Source organism: Anomaloglossus baeobatrachus, chromosome 7 (assembly GCF_048569485.1).
Source record: "Anomaloglossus baeobatrachus isolate aAnoBae1 chromosome 7, aAnoBae1.hap1, whole genome shotgun sequence".
Lineage (NCBI taxonomy): Eukaryota > Metazoa > Chordata > Amphibia > Anura > Aromobatidae > Anomaloglossus > Anomaloglossus baeobatrachus.
In genome coordinates this window covers 286,162,133-286,184,667 of record NC_134359.1, presented here as the reverse complement: position 1 = coordinate 286,184,667, position 22,535 = coordinate 286,162,133, and the positions used below count along the sequence as shown (strand labels likewise).

At 50.4% G+C, this 22,535-nt stretch overlaps 1 protein-coding gene across 1 annotated transcript in view; it reads left to right on the top strand.

Annotated features, from left to right (window-relative positions):
• Positions 1-22,535, top strand: part of LOC142245545 (uncharacterized) — a 120,925-nt gene that overhangs the window by 55,138 nt on the left and 43,252 nt on the right. The window contains exons 9-12 of the mRNA XM_075318328.1: positions 13,281-13,403; positions 13,555-13,710; positions 18,749-18,802; positions 18,888-19,105. Of these exons, the coding sequence (XP_075174443.1) occupies positions 13,281-13,403; positions 13,555-13,710; positions 18,749-18,802; positions 18,888-19,105 (551 nt within the window). The remainder of the gene's footprint in view (positions 1-13,280; positions 13,404-13,554; positions 13,711-18,748; positions 18,803-18,887; positions 19,106-22,535) is intronic.

The window sequence follows — 22,535 nt, the reverse complement described above, 5'->3', positions numbered from 1 at the left end:
GAGAAAAGTTATATGCAGCAGTTTGTATTATAAAGTGTGAGGTAGATAATGTCGGTGCAAAAAGCAGACAGATGAGGTAGAAAATATGTAGAGTAAATCTCACACAGTGTGAATAAATATAATAAACTACCAAAAGGTCCTGCCAATATGTGCAAAATTAGACAAAAACTACAATAGAAGGCTATAAATATGAGGAAGAATGTCAGTGTAATAAAGGGAAGTAATGAGGTAGATACAGAGTAATTCAAATCTAGCTTATACAAAAGTGAATAGTAAGATGAAGTACCTCAGAGGTGCCACAAGATGGCAGTATAACCTAATGTATGTTAAACACTGAAATATGAACCAGCAGTCTATCATAGGTGAACATCAATTCACAATGGGAGTAGTAACTGTACATGTCCAAACAGACACCGTGCCTGGCAAAAATGTAGCGATACCAAAAGGTATCTAGAAAGTAAATACAATACAACTTTACCTCAAAGGTGGTTCAATGGTGTCTATGGCCGGTGCTCACTCCACCCTAACGCACGTTTCACGCCTGCTTCATCAGGGAGCGTGTCAAGGTGGAGGAATGCATGGTTTATATATAATATCAAAGAAATATGGAAGTATATAAATTCACCCCCAAATAAAGAGCAAAAGTTTCAATATAAAATTATTCAGTTTTATTAGTAAGAATTGAAATGAAACAGTAATAAAAATTGAGAATATTACAGCATAAAATAAGGGCAATGAGGCAGAACAACATATATTTCTTCGGCACTCCATTTGGAGACCCAGACGATTGGGTGTATAGTACTGCCTCCGGAGGCCACACAAAGCATTACACTAAAAAGTGTAAGGCCCCTCCCCTTCTGGCTATACACCCCCAGTGGGATCACTGGCTCACCAGTTTTTCTGCTTTGTGCGAAGGAGGTCAGACATCCACGCATAGCTCCACTGTTTAGTCAGCAGTAGCTGCTGACTATGTCGGATGGAAGAAAAGAGGGCCCATACTAGGGCCCCCAGCATGCTCCCTTCTCACCCCACTTTATGTCGGCGGTGTTTGTTAAGGTTGAGGTACCCATTGTGGGTACGGAGGCTGGAGCCCACATGCTGTTTTCCTTCCACATCCCCCTGAGGGGCTCTGAGGAAGTGGGATCTTACCGGCCCCCAAGCCCTGAGGCCGGGCTCCATCCACAGACCCATGGAACCTGCTGGATACGGAGCTGGGTACCGTTCAGGGACAAGGCCCTGCGACATTCAGGTACTCTGTGTCCCAAACAGGCCGCGCACATTCCAGACTTGCTGGGTGTGCTAGTGCGCCGGGGACAGTAGCGCTGCGCGCTGGGGTTACAGTCACTACAGTTTGTCTGAGTGACTTTATGTGTTGGGGACTGCCGCGCCGGCCGCCCCTGGAGCGGCGGCGCGGCTGCGACTTGTAGTGCGCCGGGGACTTAGCGCCGACCGTGCTTTTACGACGGCGTCGCTTATAAATTTAGTCCCCGGCTTCTGCGGCCTAGCTCCGCTTCGTTCCCGCCCCCACCCTGTCAATCAGGGCAAGGGAGAGACGCTGTACGATTAATCAGCGCCGAGGGCTGGAGCCTTATTTACATGCTCCAGCCCTCTCACTGAGCACAGGGGGACGCAGGTTTCCCGCTCTTTGTCTGCACACGCCCAGGGCCCGCCCCTCTCCATAGGACGCCGGCAGCCATTACTACATGCAGTCTGGCTGGAGAACGGACACAGGCTCTGCGCGACCCAGACAAGGGATTTCTGGCGACCACACACCCGCGTTAAGCGGGCGGTAAGCAGCACTTTAGTGCTGGCCCCACTAGTGCCACAGTGTTATTTTGGTGTACCTTTTTTCTCTATACCATATATATATGTATATATATATTGCACTGTAAGGTCGCTTCTTGGCTGTATACCCTATCTTGCTCTGAGGAGACGACAACATGTCATCCGCAAAACGCAAGGGTGCCAAGACACAGGCTGTAAGCGCTGCTTGTGCCGCTTGTGGGGCTGATCTACCGGCAGGTTACAATGACCCCCATTGTGTGCAATGTTCGGTCCCTGTGCCACTTCGTCAGCCGGAGTCTATGGTGGTAGTGGCCCAGGCAGAGTCGCCGGTGAACCCTGTCCCGGTGACGGGGACAGAGTTTGCAGTTTTTGCTGACAAAATGTCTCTCACTATGACAAAGATACTAGAGACCTTGCAGGCCAGGCCAGTTACTCAGACCATGGACACTGCTGCGGCAACGTTCCCCGGTCCCCCTCATTTGGAGTTAATCCGTGATTCAAGGGGGTCCCAGGCATCTCAGCCTGACGGCTCTGATTCAGATGACAGTCCCAGGCAGCCTAAGCGTGCTCGCTGGGAGAGACCCTCCACGTCATCACGCGGATCAGGGTCTCAGCGAGAAGAGTCTCTACATGATGAGACAGAGGAGGGTGATCAGGAGTCTAATCCTGAAACCGCTCTCAATCTGGATACTCCTGATGGTGACGCCGTGGTAAATGACCTTATAGCGGCCATCAATAGTCTATTGGAAATTTCTCCCCCAGCCCCTTCAGCAGAAGAGGCAGCTGCAGAGCAGGAGAAGTTCCATTTCAGGTATCCCAAGCGTAAACTGAGTACTTTTCTGGACCACGCTGACTTCAGAGAATCAGTCCAGAAACACCATGCTTATCCGGACAAGCGTTTCTCCAAACGTCTTAAGGATACACGTTATCCCTTTCCCCCTGACGTGGTCAAACGCTGGACCCAGTGTCCAAAGGTGGACCCCCCAATCTCCAGGCTTGCGGCTAGATCCATAGTTGCAGTGGAGGATGGGGCTTCACTTAAAGATGCCAATGACAGACAGATGGACCTTTGGTTAAAGTCTGTCTATGAAGCTATCGGCGCGTCGTTTGCTCCAGCATTCGCGGCCGTGTGGGCACTCCAAGCTATTTCAGCTGGTCTGGCACAGATGGACTCTATCATACGTCCAGCAGTGCCGCGAGTAGCGTCCCTAACCTCGCAAATGTCTGCGTTTGCGACTTACGCTATCAACGCTGTCCTGGACTCTACAAGCCGTACCTCAATGGCGTCTGCCAACTCTGTGGTTTTGCGCAGAGCCTTGTGGTTAAAGGAATGGAAAGCGGATTCTGCTTCCAAAAAATGTTTAACCAGCTTGCCACTATCTGTAGACAGACTGTTTGGTGAGCAATTGGCTGAAATCATTAAACAATCCAAGGGTAAAGACTCCTCCTTACCCCAGCCCAGATCAAGCAAACCTCAACAGAGGAAGTGGCAATCGAGGTTTCGGTCCTTTCGAGGCTCCGGCAAGACCCAATTCTCCTCGTCCAAAGGGACTCAGAAGGAGCAAAGGAGCTCAGATTCCTGGCGGGCTCACTCACGCCCCAAGAAAGCAACCGGAGGAACCGCTTCCAAGGCGGCTGCCTCATGACTTTCGGCCTCATCCCTCCGCATCCTCGGTCGGTGGCAGGCTCTCCCGCTTTTGCGACATTTGGCTGCCACAGGTCAAAGACCGGTGGGTAACAGACATTTTGTCTCACGGGTACAGGATAGAGTTCAGTTCTCGTCCTCCGCCTCGGTTCTTCAGAACCTCCCCACATCCCGACCGAGCAGATGCCCTTCTGCAGGCGGTGTGCTCACTAAAAGCAGAAGGAGTGGTGATCCCTGTTCCTCAGCAGGAACAAGGGCAAGGTTTTTACTCCAATCTCTTTGTGGTTCCAAAAAAGGACGGCTCGTTTCGTCCTGTTCTGGACCTAAAGCTGCTCAACAAGCATGTGAACGCCAGGCGGTTCCGGATGGAATCCCTCCGCTCCGTCATTGCTTCAATGTCTCAAGGAGATTTCCTTGCATCAATAGACATCAAAGATGCTTATCTCCACGTGCCGATTGCTACAGAGCACCAACGTTTTCTACGTTTCGTGATAGGAGACGACCATCTCCAGTTCGTAGCTCTGCCATTTGGCCTGGCGACAGCCCCACGGGTTTTCACCAAGGTCATGGCGGCAGTGGTAGCAGTCTTGCATTCTCAGGGACATTCGGTGATCCCTTACTTGGACGATCTACTTGTCAAAGCACCCTCTCAAGAGGCATGCCAACACAGCCTGAATGTTGCGCTGGAGACTCTCCAGACTTTCGGGTGGATCATCAACTTTTCAAAGTCAAACCTGGCACCGACTCAATCACTAACGTATCTTGGCATGGAGTTTCATACTCTCTCAGCGATAGTGAAGCTTCCGCTGAACAAGCAGCGGTCACTACAGACAGGGGTGCAGTCTCTCCTTCAGGGTCAGTCGCACCCCTTAAGGCGCCTCATGCACTTCCTAGGGAAGATGGTGGCAGCAATGGAGGCAGTCCCGTTCGCGCAGTTTCATCTGCGCCCACTTCAATGGGACATTCTCCGCCAATGGGACGGGAAGACAACTTCCCTAGACAGGAAAGTCTCCCTTTCTCAGACGGCCAAGGACTCTCTGCAATGGTGGCTTCTTCCCACCTCATTATCACAGGGAAGATCATTCCTGCCCCCATCCTGGGCAGTGGTCACGACAGATGCGAGTCTGTCAGGGTGGGGAGCAGTTTTTCTCCACCACAGGGCTCAAGGGACGTGGACTCAGCAGGAGTCCACCCTTCAGATCAATGTTCTGGAAATCAGGGCAGTGTATCTTGCCCTATTAGCCTTCCAGCAGTGGCTGGAAGGAAAGCAGATCCGAATTCAGTCGGACAACTCCACAGCGGTGGCATACATCAACCACCAAGGAGGGACACGCAGTCGGCAAGCCTTCCAGGAAGTCAGGCGGATTCTGATGTGGGTGGAGGAAAGAGCATCCACCATATTAGCAGTTCACATCCCGGGCGTAGAAAACTGGGAAGCAGACTTCCTCAGTCGCCAGGGCATGGACGCAGGGGAATGGTCCCTTCACCCGGCCGTGTTTCAGGAAATCTGCCGCCGCTGGGGGGTGCCGGACGTCGACCTAATGGCGTCTCGACACAACAACAAGGTCCCGACCTTCATAGCGCGGTCTCGCGATCACAGAGCTCTGGCGGCAGACGCCTTAGTGCAAGATTGGTCGCAGTTCCGGCTCCCTTATGTGTTTCCACCTCTGGCACTCTTGCCCAGAGTGTTACGCAAGATCAGATCCGATTGCGGCCGCGTCATACTCGTCGCCCCAGACTGGCCGAGGAGGTCGTGGTACCCGGATCTGTGGCATCTCACGGTCGGCCAACCGTGGGCACTACCAGACCGTCCAGACTTACTGTCCTAAGGGCCGTTTTTCCATCGGAATTCTGCGGCCCTGAACCTGACTGTGTGGCCATTGAGTCCTGGATCCTAGCGTCTTCAGGATTACCCCAGGGGGTCGTGGCCACCATGAGACAGGCTAGGAAGCCCACTTCTGCTAAGATCTACCACAGAACGTGGAAGATTTTCTTATCCTGGTGCTCTGCACAAGGAGTATCCCCCTGGCCATTCGCGTTACCTGTCGTTCTTTCCTTCCTGCAATCTGGGTTGGAAAAGGGCTTGTCGCTCGGCTCCCTTAAAGGGCAAGTCTCGGCACTATCCGTGTTTTTTCAGAAGCGTCTAGCACGACTTTCTCAGGTGCGCACGTTCCTGCAGGGGGTTTGTCATATCGTACCTCCGTACAGGCGGCCGTTAGATCCGTGGGATCTAAACAAGGTCCTTGTTGCTCTCCAGAAGCCGCCCTTCGAGCCTCTGAGGGATGTGTCACTTTCGCGACTCTCACAGAAAGTGGCCTTTCTGGTAGCGGTCACGTCTCTTCGGAGAGTGTCTGAACTAGCAGCGCTGTCATCCAAAGCTCCTTTCCTGGTGTTCCACCAGGACAAGGTAGTGCTGCGCCCCATTCAGGAGTTTCTCCCTAAGGTGGTATCCTCTTTTCATCTTAATCAGGATATCTCCTTGCCTTCCTTTTATCCGCATGCAGTTCATCGGTATGAAAAGGATTTACATTTGTTGGATCTGGTGAGAGCACTCAGAATCTACATTTCCCGCACGGCGCCCCTGCGCCGCTCGGATGCACTCTTTGTCCTTGTCGCTGGTAAGCGCAAAGGGTCGCAGGCTTCCAAAGCCACCCTGGCTCGATGGATCAAAGAACCAATTCTTGAAGCCTACCGTTCTGCTGGGCTTCCGGTTCCATCAGGGCTGAAGGCCCATTCTACCAGAGCCGTGGGTGCGTCCTGGGCATTACGACACCAGGCTACGGCTCAACAGGTGTGCCAGGCAGCTACCTGGTCGAGTCTGCACACTTTCACCAAACATTATCAGGTGCATACCTATGCTTCGGCGGACGCCAGCCTAGGTAGAAGAGTCCTGCAGGCGGCAGTTGCCTCCCCGTAGGGGAGGGCTGTCTTTGCAGCTCTAACATGAGGTATTTCTTTACCCACCCAGGGACAGCTTTTGGACGTCCCAATCGTCTGGGTCTCCCAATGGAGCGCCGAAGAAGAAGGGAATTTTGTTACTTACCGTAAATTCCTTTTCTTCTAGCTCCTATTGGGAGACCCAGCACCCGCCCTGTTGTCCTTCGGGATTTTTGGTTGTTTTCGGGTACACATGTTGTTCATGTTGCATGGTTTTCAGTTCTCCGATGTCACTTCGGAGTGAATTTGTTTAAACCAGTTATTGGCTTTCCTCCTTCTTGCTTTTGCACTAAAACTGGTGAGCCAGTGATCCCACTGGGGGTGTATAGCCAGAAGGGGAGGGGCCTTACACTTTTTAGTGTAATGCTTTGTGTGGCCTCCGGAGGCAGTACTATACACCCAATCGTCTGGGTCTCCCAATAGGAGCTAGAAGAAAAGGAATTTACGGTAAGTAACAAAATTCCCTTCATTTGTGTGTGTGTGTATATATATTTATTATAATATATGTGTGTGTGTATGTGTATATGTATGTGTGTATGTGTGTGTGTGTATATATATATATATATATATATATATATATATATATATATATATATATATATATATATATAATATATATTACACTAGAAGGTGGCCCGATTCTACGCATCGGGTATTCTAGAATTTACGTATTGTGTAGTTCATGTATGATTTTTGTTATATATATATATATATATATATATATATATATATATATATATATATATATATATATATATATATATATATATATATATATATATATATATATAATGTTGTGTGTAGTTACCAAGTGTTTGTGTAGGGCGCTGTACATGTTCTGGGTGTTGTCTGGGTGTGGCGGGGGGTGAGAGCGGTGTTGTATGTGTGTTGCGTTGTTTGTGGAGCGCTGTGTGTCTGTAGCGTTGTGTGTGTGTGTGTGTGTGTGTGTGTGTGTGTTGCGCGGTTTGTGTGGTTGTGGTGTGTTTTGGGGGGAGGTATGTTTTGTGCAATGTGTGTCTTGCGTGGTATGTGCGTATATTTGTGTATGCCGCGGTGTTTGTGTGTTGGGTGTTGTGTGTGTGCGGCGTTGTATGTGTGTGTGGGTGTCTGTGTAGAGCGGTGTTTGTGGTTCCCAGTGTGTGTGTGTGGTGTGTGTGTGTTGGGGGGAGGTGTGCACCTCCCATCGTGCTCCATCCCCCATGCTGCGCACCCCCCATCGTGCTCCATCCCCCATGCTGCGCACTCCCCATCGTGCTCCATCCTCCATGCTGCGCACTCCCCATCGTGCTCCATCCTCCATGCTGCGCACCCCCCATCGTGCTCCATCCCCCATGCTGCGCACTCCCCATCGTGCTCCATCCTCCATGCTGCGCACTCCCCATCGTGCTCCATCCCCCATGCTGCGCACTCCCCATCGTGCTACATCCCCCATGCTGCGCACTCCCCATCGTGCTCCATCCCCCATGCTATAATAGTTCTCCTATTATACTCAGAGAGGAGTATAATAGGAGGACTATAATAGGAGGAGTAGTCCTGGGGGGAGAGGAGTATAATGCCGGCTCCCTGCACATGTGTACCGGGAGCCGGTGTACACTGGTAACTAAGATACACATCAGGTAACTAAGGGACCTTAGTTACCCGATGTGTATAATGGTTACCAGCGTTCACCGGCTCCGTCACGATCCCAGCATCACAAGGTTATGTCTGGCGCTGCTGGGATCGTGACGGAGCCGGTGTACACTGGTAACTGATACACATCGGGTAACTAAGGGACCTTAGTTACCCGATGTGTATAATGTTTACCAGCGTTCACAGGCTCCGTCACGATCCCAGCAGCGCAAGGTTATGTCTGGCGATGCGTGCGGAGGGCCGGGGCGAGCGGCCAATCCATGCGGAGGGCGGGGCCAGGCCAAGGCGAGAGACCAATCCGTGGTGGGGGGCGGGGCCATGGCGAGCCCAGCGGCCAATCAGCTTTGTGTCACCGTAAGGACACAATTTTGGAGCAAGACAGACACAGACAGAGGCAATTATATATATAGATAGATGTATGTGTATATGTGTGTGTGTGTGTATATAATATATATATATATATACATATACACACACACATACACACATACATACACATACACACACACACACATACATCTATATATATAATTGCCTCTGTCTGTGTCTGTCTTGCTCCAAAATTGTGTCCTTACGGTGACACAAAGCTGATTGGCCGCTGGGCTCGCCATGGCCCCCTCCCCCGCACGGATTGGCCGCTCGCCTCGCCTCGGCTCCGCCCCCCCCATGGATTGGTCGCTCGCCTCGGCCTGGCCCCGCCCTCCGCATGGATTGGCCGCTCGCCCCGGCCCTCCGCACGCAGCGCCAGACATAACCTTGTGATGCTGGGATCGTGACTGAGCCGGTGAACGCTGGTAACCATTATACACATCGGGTAACTAAGGTCCCTTAGTTACCCGATGTGTATCATAGTTACCAGCGTACACCGGCTCCCGGTACACATGTGCAGGGAGCCGGCATTATACTCCTCTCCCCCCAGGACTACTCCTCCTATTATAGTCCTCCTATTATACTCCTCTCTGAGTATAATAGGAGAACTATTATAGCATGGGGGATGGAGCACGATGGGGGGTGCGCAGCATGGGGGATGTAGCACGATGGGGGGTGCGCAGCATGGGGGATGTAGCACGATGGGGAGTGCGCAGCATTGGGGATGGAGCACGATGGGGAGTGCGCAGCATGGAGGATGGAGCACGATGGGGAGTGCGCAGCATGGGGAATGGAGCACGATGGGGGGTGCGCAGCATGGGGGATGTAGCACGATGGGGAGTGCGCAGCATGGGGGATGTAGCACGATGGGGAGTGCGCAGCATGGGGGATGGAGCACGATGGGGAGTGCGCAGCATGGGGGATGGAGCACGATGGGGAGTGCGCAGCATGGGGGATGGAGCACGATGGGGAGTGCGCAGCATGGAGGATGGAGCACGATGGGGAGTGCGCAGCATCGGGGATGGAGCACGATGGGGAATGCGCAGCATAGGGTATGGAGCACGATGGGGGGTGGGCAGCATGGGGGATGGAGCACGATGGGGGGTGGGCAGCATGGGGGATGGAGCACGATGGGGGGTGCACAGCATGGGGGATGGGGCACGATTGGGGGTGCGCAGCATGGCGGATGGAGCACGATGGGAGGTGCACACCTCCCCCCAACACACACACACAACACACCACACACACACTGGGAACCACAAACACCGCCATACACAGACACCCTCACGCACAGACAACGCCGCACACACACAAACACCGCGGCATACATAAACATACGCACATACCGCACAACACACACATTGCACAAAACATACCTCCCCCCAAAACACACCACACCCACACAAACCGCGCAACACACACACACACAACGCTACAGACACACAGCGCTCCACAAATAACGCAACACACAACACTGCTCTCACCCCCCGCCACACCCAGACAACACCCAGAACATGTACAGCGCCCTACACAAACACTTGGTAACTACACACAACAACATATATATATATATATATTTATATATATATATGTATGTATGTATGTGTGTATATATATATATATATATATAATATATACAAAAATCATACATGAACTACACAATACGTAAATTCTAGAATACCCGATGCGTAGAATCGGGCCAGCTTCTAGTACATATATATGTATATGTACAGTTAGGTCCAGAAATATTTGGGCAGTGACACAATTTTGGCGAGTTGGGCTCTGCATGCCACCACATTGGATTTGAAATGAAACCTCTACAACAGAATTCAAGTGCAGATTGTAACGTTTAATTTGAAGGTTTGAACAAAAATATCTGATAGAAATTGTAGGAATTGTCACATTTCTTTACAAACACTCCACATTTTAGGAGGTCAAAAGTAATTGGACAAATAAACCAAACCCAAACAAAATATTTTTATTTTCAATATTTTGTTGCGAATCCTTTGGAGGCAATCACTGCCTTAAGTCTGGAACCCATGGACATCACCAAACGCTGGGTTTCCTCCTTCTTAATGCTTTGCCAGGCCTTTACAGCCACAGCCTTCAGGTCTTGCTTGTTTGTGGGTCTTTCCGTCTTAAGTCTGGATTTGAGCAAGTGAAATGCATGTTCAATTGGGTTAAGATCTGGTGATTGACTTGGCCATTGCAGAATGTTCCACTTTTTTGCACTCATGAACTTCTGGGTCGCTTTGGCTGTATGCTTGGGGTCATTGTCCATCTGTACTATGAAGCGCCGTCCGATCAACTTTGCGGCATTTGGCTGAATCTGGGCTGAAAGTATATCCCGGTACACTTCAGAATTCATCCGGCTACTCTTGTCTGCTGTTATGTCATCAATAAACACAAGTGACCCAGTGCCATTGAAAGCCATGCATGCCCATGCCATCACGTTGCCTCCACCATGTTTTACAGAGGATGTGGTGTGCCTTGGATCATGTGCCGTTCCCTTTCTTCTCCAAACTTTTTTCTTCCCATCATTCTGGTACAGGTATATCTTGGTCTCATCTGTCCATAGAATACTTTTCCAGAACTGAGCTGGCTTCATGAGGTGTTTTTCAGCAAATGTAACTCTGGCCTGTCTATTTTTGGAATTGATGAATGGTTTGCATCTAGATGTGAACCCTTTGTATTTACTTTCATGGAGTCTTCTCTTTACTGTTGACTTAGAGACAGATACACCTACTTCACTGAGAGTGTTCTGGACTTCAGTTGATGTTGTGAACGGGTTCTTCTTCACCAAAGAAAGTATGCGGCGATCATCCACCACTGTTGTCATCCGTGGACGCCCAGGCCTTTTTGACTTCCCAAGCTCACCAGTCAATTCCTTTTTTCTCAGAATGTACCCGACTGTTGATTTTGCTACTCCAAGCATGTCTGCTATCTCTCTGATGGATTTTTTCTTTTTTTTCAGCCTCAGGATGTTCTGCTTCACCTCAATTGAGAGTTCCTTAGACCGCATGTTGTCTGGTCACAGCAACAGCTTCCAAATGCAAAACCACACACCTGTAATCAACCCCAGACCTTTTAACTACTTCATTGACTACAGGTTAACGAGGGAGACGCCTTCAGAGTTAATTGCAGCCCTTATAGTCCCTTGTCCAATTACTTTTGGTCCCTTGAAAATGAGGAGGCTATGCATTACAGAGCTATGATTCCTAAACCCTTTCTCCGATTTGGATGTGAAAACTCTCATATTGCAGCTGGGAGTGTGCACTTTCAGCCCATATTATATATAGAATTGTATTTCTGAACATGTTTTTGTAAACAGCTAAAATAACAAAACTTGTGTCACTGTCCAAATAGTTCTGGACCTAACTGTGTGTGTGTGTGTGTGTATATATATATATATATATAATATTATATATATATATATATATATAATAAATACATACACATTATATATATATATATATATATATATATATATATATATATATATATATATATATATAGTGTGTTTAGATGCGGGGCAATAAGGATGCGGGTTGTAATATGCTGCCAATATGAGGCTGCAGCAGCCAGGATCAGAAAGAAGTCTATCCTGACTGTTTAAATATACGAGCTGAGCTGCAGTTCTTGCCATCGGCCACTAGGTCGTGTGTGGCGCTGTGCCGCTCCCCTCCTTGCACGGTTCACATCTAGCCGCACCTGTTCACAGCCGATAAGTGGTGTTACTTGGTGTCAGATCCCAGTGATCTGGTATTGATGACGCATCCAAGGGATAGGTCATCACTATCATTACCATGGACAACCCTTTTAAGCTATGTGTACACCAAAGGAGATACTATTCATTTAATCAGTTGATTTTCTAAAGGGTGGTTCACAGGATGGCTACGTAGTGTGCACTAAACTGATGCCGGGTGTAAGCTTCCCGGTTTTAGTGAAGTACAATGTGCATGACCGGAAGTTCTGATGACTCCGGATCATGCGCATTGTGCAACCATTCTCCGCCAGCCTCCATGATCAGTGAGATACGTGTGGTGTCGCTGCGTATTCATCAGCATGTTAGGACGCCCACAGGGACATACTACTGTGGAGGTCGCCTGAGCTATAGCTTGTGTGTTCAAACGTAATAAGAATATCTGTGTATATAAATAATCAAAATGTAGATGTAGTTGCATAATTATCTGTCTATGTAACCATCGCATAGACCCATAATATAATTCTAAGCTGTATAGTCATGAAGGAGTTAACCAAAGATAATGAAGCCAGAATGTGAAGCTGCAAAGTCTTATCAGTAGCTTTCGCATAGAATGTACAAGAAACAAACAATGTGCTGGGAGAAAATAGAGAGTGAAATACTCCTTACTCCCTTGTTCTAGCTCCAAGGTTAGAGATGCAAACTGTATAATTGGGTGTCTTTCAATACACGAGTTCAGTTCATGACGCTGGCTCAAGGAGAACATGTCTGTGTGTTCATTGTCTGATACATGGATATATCGGCACTGATATATACAGCTAATACGGCACCGTCTCTGGATTCCCTGTAAGAAGATACCATTAGCAGTCTTCACCAAAAATTCCTCCCTTGACACTACCATGCAATGTGGGCCAACTAGCTAAGCGGAGAAACACCCTTGGGACTAGTCCCTGGCCTCATTACCATACACCATATGGCGTAAACCAATCTAGAGCCCCAGACCAGCTAAGCTTAGCTAAATGGCTTCTTGGGGTGTAATTCTTAGTCTCAGCCTTCTGGTGGCAGCAATGTACCCCCATGGTTCATGTGCCCCCCCAATAAAGTCCCCTGAGATAACTCTAACTATTTGCTCAGGCAGCGCAGCTCCTACAGACCTATGATACTGACGTATCCACTAACGGTCTGAACAGGAGCGGCATCGTTCTCTTTCAGGATCATGTCCACCCTACAAAGGCTTCTGGTCTTGAAGGAATATCCGAAGACTTTGTATGAAAAATTTGTCGGCTTTTTTCAGCGTCTAAGACTTCCTCCGCACTTCTACTCCTTCACGTCCAGGTAAGACTGTGGATACCAGTGATCCAGGCCAGCCGCGCTGAGCTCGTCTATTTTTTTTTTTTTTTTTTTTCCCCCATAGATCTAGTTTTCTTATATAGTGATTTATCCGCTTTGTGTCTTCTTCTGACACCACTAACGTGTTCTCCACCAGCCTGAACGTCATGAGATGGGACAACTGCTTACTGACCTCCGTGCTGGCCGGACAGAACCTGACCGGGGTCCGTACAAGCAAAGGCAAGAGGGAATTTCTGTGGGAAGTGCTGACTGTGGTCCAGTCCAGGGTGACGAGGCTGGAGAACGAGAAAAGGTTAGTGCTAAAGCCGCCACCGTTTTTTTATTTTTTTGACGTGGGAGATGTTTTAAAAAGCTCCACTGGTGAACACTTTACATACGAGGCATTGGTCACCATCATCCATGTAATGCGTAATTTGCTGCAGTTACTAGTAGGACCCTCAACCTAACGGGTAGAAATATGATTTACCGTATTTTCCGGCGTATAAGACGACCCCCCAACTTTTTCAGTGAAAATATAGAGTTTGGGATATTCTCGCTGTATAAGACTACCCCTCTTCCAACAAAGGAAGGCGATACTCTGGCCTCAGGGGTGTAGCGGCGGGCTCGATTGAATCTCCCGCTTATGGCGTACCAGGGTGACGGTGGAGGAGTAGCGTCATAGGAGGCAGGGTCACAGGACGCGCTTGAGGGTGTTGCGGCGGGCGCTATTGAATCCCCTGGATATGGCTTACCAGGGCAACGGTGGTGGAGCTGGGCCATAGGACACGCTCGGGCGTGTCGCGGCGGGCGCCATTGATGTGCGGGCCGGCAGTTTTCGGAGCAGTCACAGGATGCGGTGTCTCGACGGCAGGTGCACTGAGCTGACTGCCGGCTCCATTGAATTGCCTGCGGTTGACGAGATGGATTTCAAGAAAATGGCCACTGAGGCCGCACGTGCGCAGATAGGACTCCAAGGCAATTTTCTTTAAGTCCACTGCATCAATTTGCACATGCGCCACCTCCACGACCATTTTTCTTGAAGTTCATTGCGTTAACCGCGGGAGATTCAATGGAGCTGGCAGTCAGCTTAATACACCCGAGACACCCTCGCAGCCCATCCGTCCACCGATCAGTGCACCTGCCTCCGAGACGCCCTTGCAGCCCATCCGTCCACCGATCAGTGCACCCGCCGCCGAGACGCCCTCGCAGCCCATCTGTCCACCGATCAACGCACTTGCCAACGAGACACCCTCGCAGCCCATCCACCCAGCGATCAATGCACCCGCCGCCGAGACACCATAGTAGCCCGCAGATCAATGCCGCCCGCCGTGACACCTCCTAGCGCGTCCTGTGAGCCTTTTTGCTATGACAGTAATTATACAACCTATAAGACAAGTCTAAGACGACCCCCGACTTTTGAGAAGATTTTCAGGGGTTAAAAAGTCGTCCTCTACACCGGAAAATACGGTATATAAAGGAACTTGCCATCAGACATGTTCCCAATCCGGGTGTTTCAATTTTTTTTTGCCAGAAGATCACGAACGTTTTCATAGTGGGGGGATTGCCACCTAATGCCTGTGGTGTCACCAGAAGAAAACCACTTCCTTGGAGGGGGAAGGTGAACTCATTCTTGACCTGAACGGTGTCCCTCACTGGTCAAATAAGATCCTGCATAGAAGTCTGGTCAGACTCAATGTCTAAGTTAAAGATGTCCCCCAGGGATTCGGACAGATCAGGCGGTGTCATTGCCTGTCCCAAGAGGGACCTCGGGAGACCAAGGAGGATCTTTGCGTCCTCAGCCTTAAGTATCAGTAGATGCCATGAGACCCGTTTGGGCATTGATGGAGGAGGTAGGCTGATGAGCCCTCAAGGGTATCGACCATACACCATGTTCCAAATTATTATGCAAATTGGATGTAAGTGTCCTAGCGATTTAATAATGAAACTCATTGATGGTCTTGTGTCTCAGGGTTCCTTGGATCACTATAATCAATCTCAGATACCTGTGATAATTAGTTTGCCAGGTGAGGCCCAATAAAAGGAAAACCGGATGTTCCACAATATTAAACAGGCACAGTTTACAAGTAACATGGGAAAGAAAAAGGATCTCTCTGCTGTCGAAAAGCATCAAATAGTGCAATGCCTGGGACATGGGATGAAAACATTAGATATTTCACGAAAACTTAAGCGTGATCATCGTAATGTGAAGAGATTCGTGGCTGATTCTGAGCACATACGTGTTCGTGCAGATAAAGGCAGAATGAGGAAGGTTTCTGCTAGGCAAGTTCATCGGATTAAGAGAGCAGCTGCTAAAAAGCCATTACAAACCAGCAAACAGATATGTGAAGCTGCTGGTGCCTCTGGAGTCCCTCAAACCTCAAGGTGTAGGATCTTTCAAAGGTTTGCTACTATTCGGCCACCCCTAACCAGTGCTCACAAGCAGAAACGGTTGCAGTGGGCCCAGACATACATGAAGACTAATTTTCCAACAGTCTTGTTTACTGATGAGTGTCGAGCAACCGTGGATGGTCCAGATCGATGGAGTAGTGGATGGTCGGTGGATGGCCACCATGTCCCAACAAGGCTGCGACGTCAGCAAGGAGGTGGAAGAGTCATGTTTTGGGTTGGAATCACGGGGAGACATCTGGTAGGCCCCTTTTAGGGTTCCTGAAGGTGTGAAAATGACCTCTGCAAAGTATATAGAGTTTCTGACTGACCACTTTCTTCCATGGTACAAAAGGCAGAAATGTGCCTTCAGGAGCAAAATCACCTACATGGATGACAATGCACCATCTCGTGCTGCAAAGAATACCTCTGTGTCATTGGCTACTATGGGCATAAAAGGAGATAAACTCATGGTGTGGCCACCATCTTCCCCTGACCTCAACCCTATAGAGAACCTTTGGAGTATCCTCAAGCAAAAGATCTATGAGGGTGGGAGGCAGCTATGGGAGGCTATTCTGACATCATGCAAAGAAATTCAAGAGGAAACTCTCCAAAAACTCACAAGTTCAATGGATGCAAGAATTATGAAGGCGATATCAAAGAAGGGTTCCTATGTTACCATGTAACTTGGCCCGTTAGGAGGTTATTTCAGTGAATGTGACCTCCTAATGCCGCAAATTCCACAAATGAGCAGTTTCATTTCTTTAAAACATATATAAAATGTTTAGAAACTCTCCTGTGCCTAATAATTTGGATCAGGAACATTATACTGTTATCATCGGGAGGTTTCCTCAATAAAATTCGATGTATCCTCTCTAACGGGTGATGACTTTTATTAGACCATTTAAGAAAATCCGAGGGAAATATCATTTGCATAATAATTTGGAACGTGGTGTAGATTGGATGGCTATAAAGCATATGGTCTGGATCAAAGACCTGACCCATTTGGGTGGACTTGGTTCTGGAGGGTGGTCAAGGCAATGAGTGCAAAAGAAATCTAGGGGACCACATTGTAAGCATTCGTTGAAGTAAGCGAAATAGGTGGCCAAAAGAGGGGCTGGGGTTTGTCCTCTCTGAAAGAGGACATGGTGTATGGGGGCGGGGGGGGACGAAAATGTCCCAGAAAGGCGTCTCCCATTACCAAACGGGTTCAGGAGTCCCCAACTGATGCTGGTGGCAGACGAGCAGCTGGATGGAAGGTAGGAGGAGCAGAAAGGAAAGGGACCGTCCCGCAATAAAAGCCACAAAATGCACTGTTTGACGTGTAAGATCCTCCTCTCTGACCCCTGCTGTGGATCAGGCTGTGCAGGGGTAGGATGATGGCTGATGTCCAGGTGTGGGAGAAGCCACCGCCTTGGATTAGTTAGGCCTACCTATGGTGCCGATATTGGCGAAGGAAATAGGGAGTATCCTCAATATTTCCTCCGCCAATGGCTTCCCATAATGTTCCCCAACAGTGGTAAAGACCCCCTTTCCCCCCTCCAGATATTGGTGTAAAAGGCAATAGAAGGAGTTAGGCCGGGGCCACACTGGGATTACTGCGATCCCCTCGCATGATATTCGGCTCACGCTAGCAGTACAGCAGAGTGTCCCTGCAACTGAGGTCCAATCGTGCAAGTGGACCTCAGCTACGGGGGACGGGCACTGAGGAGGGGTGGGCCGGTGGCTAACGCTGAGGGGAGAGAGGAATTGATCTCCCGCTCTCCTCCGTAGCCGGCTATTGCCATTCTCGCTCTGCACTCGCGGTACACCAATGCAATGCGAGTGCAGTGCGATCTTTTTTTTTTTCTCCTCTCCTCCCTTGCCCCCATAGACTTGAATGGGTGCGAGAGAAACAATGATCGCATTACACCCCCAGCATGCTGCGATTTTGTTTTCTCGGTCCGATTAGGGCTGAGAAAATAATCGCTCATGTGCGCTGACACACAGTCTAAAATTGGTCCAAGTGGAATGCGATGTTTTAACGATTTTCATGCCGTGTGGCTTAGGCCTTAGTGTACGCAGAGTAAAATAAGAGACTAAGGGGGGCTTTGCACGTTGCCACATCGGTAACAATGTGTTACCGATGCTGCAGCGATAGTCCCGCCCCCGTCGCACATTCGATATCTAGTGAAAGCTGCCGGCGTCCCACTTCCTTCCTTAGGGGGCGGGTCGTGCGGCGTCACAGTGACGTCACACGACAGGCGGCCAATTGAAGCGGAGGGGCGGAGATGAGCAGGATGTAAACATTCCGCCCACCTCCGTCCTTCTCATTGCAGCCGGCGGCAGGTAAGGTGAAGTTCCTCGCTCCTGCGGCTTTACACACAGCGATGTGTGCTGCCGCAGGAGCGAGGAACAACATCGTACCTGTCGCTGCACCGGCATTATGGAAATGTCGGAGGCTGCAGCGATGATACGATAACGACGCTTTTGCGCTCGTTCATCGTATCAAAAAGGTTTTACACGTTGCGATATCGACTGCGACGCCGGATGTGCGTCACTTTCGATTTGACCCCATCGACATCGCACGTGCAATATCGCAACGTGCAAAGCCGCCCTAAAGGTTAATGGCAACAAATAGGACAATCCCTCCAAGAAAATAGCCCTTGGAGATGGATTACATGAGGAGCGAGGGTGTTCTACTCTGGCTACGTCTTCTGACACCCCCAGGATTGGCTATCCAATGACGTGATCTTGTAGTCTCTGACCGCTGCAGCCAATCACTGGTTTCAGACATCACTTCCTGCGGTGCAGTCTTATGCTGGTGAGCATGCCTCCGTTTTTTTTGTTTTTTTTTTTATTTTCTAATGTCAGAAAACTGCCTTTTAGATATAAGATGATATCTCGCTCCCAGCAGCAAAACGTTACCTTCTTCAAGCACAATGTGCCCAGACTGAGCGCTCCCTGATAATGTCTCCGTCCTCTAGTTACAGGCAGCTGGTGCGCTATCTCAATGTCGTGCATTGCCCAGAGGCGGCCGGGTAAGTCTCGCCCTCACGCCAACTTCTTATGGGGGGGTCACCGGTATTCTGTGCTTGTTATAAGCCGCTCCCCTGTATTTTGCAGCCTCGACGCCCTGAAGAAGAAACTGTGTTTTTATATGTGCAAATATGGAGACTTCTCGACGGCCGCCTATACTCTGATGCAGAACAGGTCAACACAGTTAAACATCTGCAAGCTGTTTACTCCTGCCCTCTTCGAGCTCCACCTCGCCATGCTGCGGGTACGAAGCTGCCCCCCAGGAAACGAGGCCGAGTGGACGGAAGTTTGGGCACCTCAGAGCAGTGAGTCATTAATGCTGGTATTGGTTATCACTGGCGGGGGGGTCGCACAAGCTCTGCTCTCCAGTAATGGACGGCGTTGGGGTAGACCTATTAGGCCCTGTGCCCACGCTGCGGATTTTGACTCAATTTTCAGAAATCTTCATGTCCATTGTAAATCCAGCAAAGTGTATGAGAATTCAGAAGTGCTGTGCTCACGTTGAGTATTTCTTTGTCGCTCCATTGGGAGACCCAGACAATTGACAATTGGGTGTATAGCTTCTGCCTCCGGAGGCCACACAAAGTATTACACTTAAAAGTGTAAACCCCTCCCCTCTGCCTATACACCCCCCCGTGCATCACGGGCTCCTCAGTTTTTATGCTTTGTGTTGAAGGAGGCACACATGCACGCAAGCTCCACAATTTGGTCAGCAGCAGCTGCTGACTATATCGGATGGAAGAAAAGAGGGCCCATAACAGGGCCCCCGGCATGCTCCCTTCTCACCCCACTCTGGTCGGCGGTGTTGTTAAGGTTGAGGTACCCATTGCGGGTACAAAGGCTGGAGCCACATGCTGTTTTCCTTCCCCATCCCTTAGGGGCTCTGGGTGAAGTGGGATCCTAATCGGTCACCAGGCACTGGGACCATGCTCCCTCCGCAGCCTCTGAGGGAATCTGCTGGACAGGAGACCGGGTATCGTCAGGGACAGGCCCTGCTCCTCTGAGGTACTCTGTGTCCCCTTGGGGACGGCGCATACAGCGCCTGTCTAGGACGCTGCAGCAGCTGCTGGTTCTGTTGGTGCGCCGGGACTACCGCGCTGACCGCGCTTGTTTGCCGGCCGCGCTTATAACTTTAGTCCCCGGCTTTTGCGGCCTAGTACCGCATATTCCCGCCCCCGGGCCTGCCAGTCAGGGGTAAGGGCGGGACGCTGCACTGGACGTCAGCGCTGAGGGCTGGAGCATACTTTGTATCCTCCTCCCCCCTCACTGAGCACCGTGGGGCACCAGATTCCCGCACTTTCTAAGGCACGCCCACGACTCCCTCCTCCTCTCAGAACGCTGGCAGCCATTCCTATCAGCACTTCTGACGCTGGAGAACTTCAACGAGCTCCACAGCTCTGGGAGGCCCAGGCAGGGAATCTGGTGGTCACACAAACGCTGAGGGCGGTCGGTAAGCAGCACCTGTTACTAGGTGCTTGCCCCACTGGGTGCCGAAGTGTATATTTATATGCTTATATTGTATATATTTACTCTGTACGGCCGCACTAGTGCTTTGGCTATATACCCTCTCTGATTGCTCTAAGAGGAGACAACAGAATGTCGTCCGCAAAAAGCAAGGGTGCCAAGGCACAGGCTTACTTTGCAACCTGTACCTCATGTGCGGCTATGCTACCTGCAGGTTCCACCTACCCTCATTGTGTGCAATGCTCGGCCCCTGTGACACTCACTCAGCCGGAGCCTCTGCCACTGGTGGGACCCTCGGCCCAGGTGGAACCACCTGCTGCCACTGTCCAGGTGACAGGGACAGAGTTTGCAGTATTCGCTGACAAACTTTCTGAGTCTATGGATAGATGGTCTGCTAAGATACTAGAAGCTTTGCAGTCCAGACCTGTAACACAGGCCCCGGGCACTGTTGAATCATTGCCCTCAGTCCCCCCTCGGTCGGCGCAGCAAAGTGCTCCTGGGGCGACTCATAGGTCCCACGGTGAGGACTCTGACACAGACCGCAGTCCCAGACCGGCTAAGCGGGCTCGCCGGCAGCTTCCCTCGACTTCATCACAGTGTTCAGGGTCTCAGCATGAGGACTCTCTGGAGGATGAAGCGGAGGTGGCAGATCAGGGCTCTGATTCTGACGCCGCTCTCAACCTTGATACACCTGAAGGGGACGCCATAGTAAACGACCTTATAGCGTCCATCAATCAGGTGTTGGATCTTTCTCCCCCAACTCCTCAGATTGAGGAGTCAGCTTCTCAGCAGGAGAAATTCCATTTTAGGTTTCCCAAACGTACACGGAGTGCGTTTCTTGATCACTCCGACTTCAGAGATACAGTCCAGAAACACCGAGCTTTTCCAGATAAGCGCTTTACTAAGCGCCTTAATGACACACGTTATCCCTTCCCCCCTGACGTTGTCAAGGGTTGGGCTCAGTGTCCCAAGGTGGATCCTCCAGTCTCTAGACTGGCGGCTAGATCCATAGTTGCAGTGGCAGACGGTGCATCACTCAAGGATGCCACTGACAGGCAGATAGAGCTCCTGATGAAATCCATTTATGAAGCTATCGGCGCGTCCTTTGCTCCGGCATTCGCAGCCGTATGGGCACTCCAAGCTATCTCAGCTTGTCAGTCTGAGATTAATGCAGTCACACGTGCCTCTACTCCGCAGGTTGTGTCCTTAACCTCTCAGGCGTCGGCGTTTGCGTCCTACGCCATGAATGCTGTCCTGGACTCTGCGAGCCGTACGCCGGTAGCATCCGCCAATTCGGTGGCAGTCCGCAGGGCCATGTGGCTACGTGAATGGAAGGCAGACTCTGCTTCCAAAAAGTTCTTAACCGGTTTGCCATTTTCTGGCGAACGCCTGTTTGGCGAGCAATTGGATGAAATCATTAAACAATCCAAGGGAAAGGACTCGTCCTTACCCCAGTCCAAACCAAACAGACCTCAACAACGGAAGGTACAATCGAGATTTCGGTCCTTTCGGCCCTCAGCCAGGTCTCAATTCTCCTCGTCCAACAGGTCACAGAAGGGTCAGAGGAACTCTGATTCATGGCGGTCTAAGTCACGTCCTAAAAAGACCGCCGGAGGAACCGCTCCCAAAGCGGCCTCCTCATGACTTTCGGCCTCCCCAAACCGCATCCTCGGTCAGTGGCAGGCTCTCCCGCTTTTGCGACGCCTGGTTGCCACATGTCCAAGACCGATGGGTGAGAGACATTCTGTCTCACGGTTACAGGATAGAGTTCCGCTCTCGTCCTCCGACTCGTTTCTTCAGAACATCTCCGCCCCCCGAGCGAGCCGACGCTCTTCTTCAGGCGGTGAGCACTCTGAAGGCAGAAGGAGTGGTGATCCCTGTTCCTCTTCAGCAATTGGGTCACGGTTTTTACTCCAACTTGTTTGTGGTGCCGAAAAAGGACGGATCTTTCCGTCCCGTTCTCGACCTCAAACTGCTCAACAAACACGTGAAAACCAGGCGGTTCCGGATGGAATCTCTCCGCTCCGTCATCGCCTCGATGTCCCAAGGAGACTTCCTAGCATCAATCGACATCAGGGATGCTTATCTCCACGTACCGATTGCACCAGAGCATCAGCGCTTCCTGCGTTTCGCCATCGGGGACGAACACCTTCAGTTCGTGGCGCTGCCTTTCGGCCTGGCGACAGCCCCACGGGTCTTCACCAAGGTCATGGCAACAGTGGTAGCAGTCCTACACTCTCAGGGACACTCGGTGATCCCTTACTTAGACGA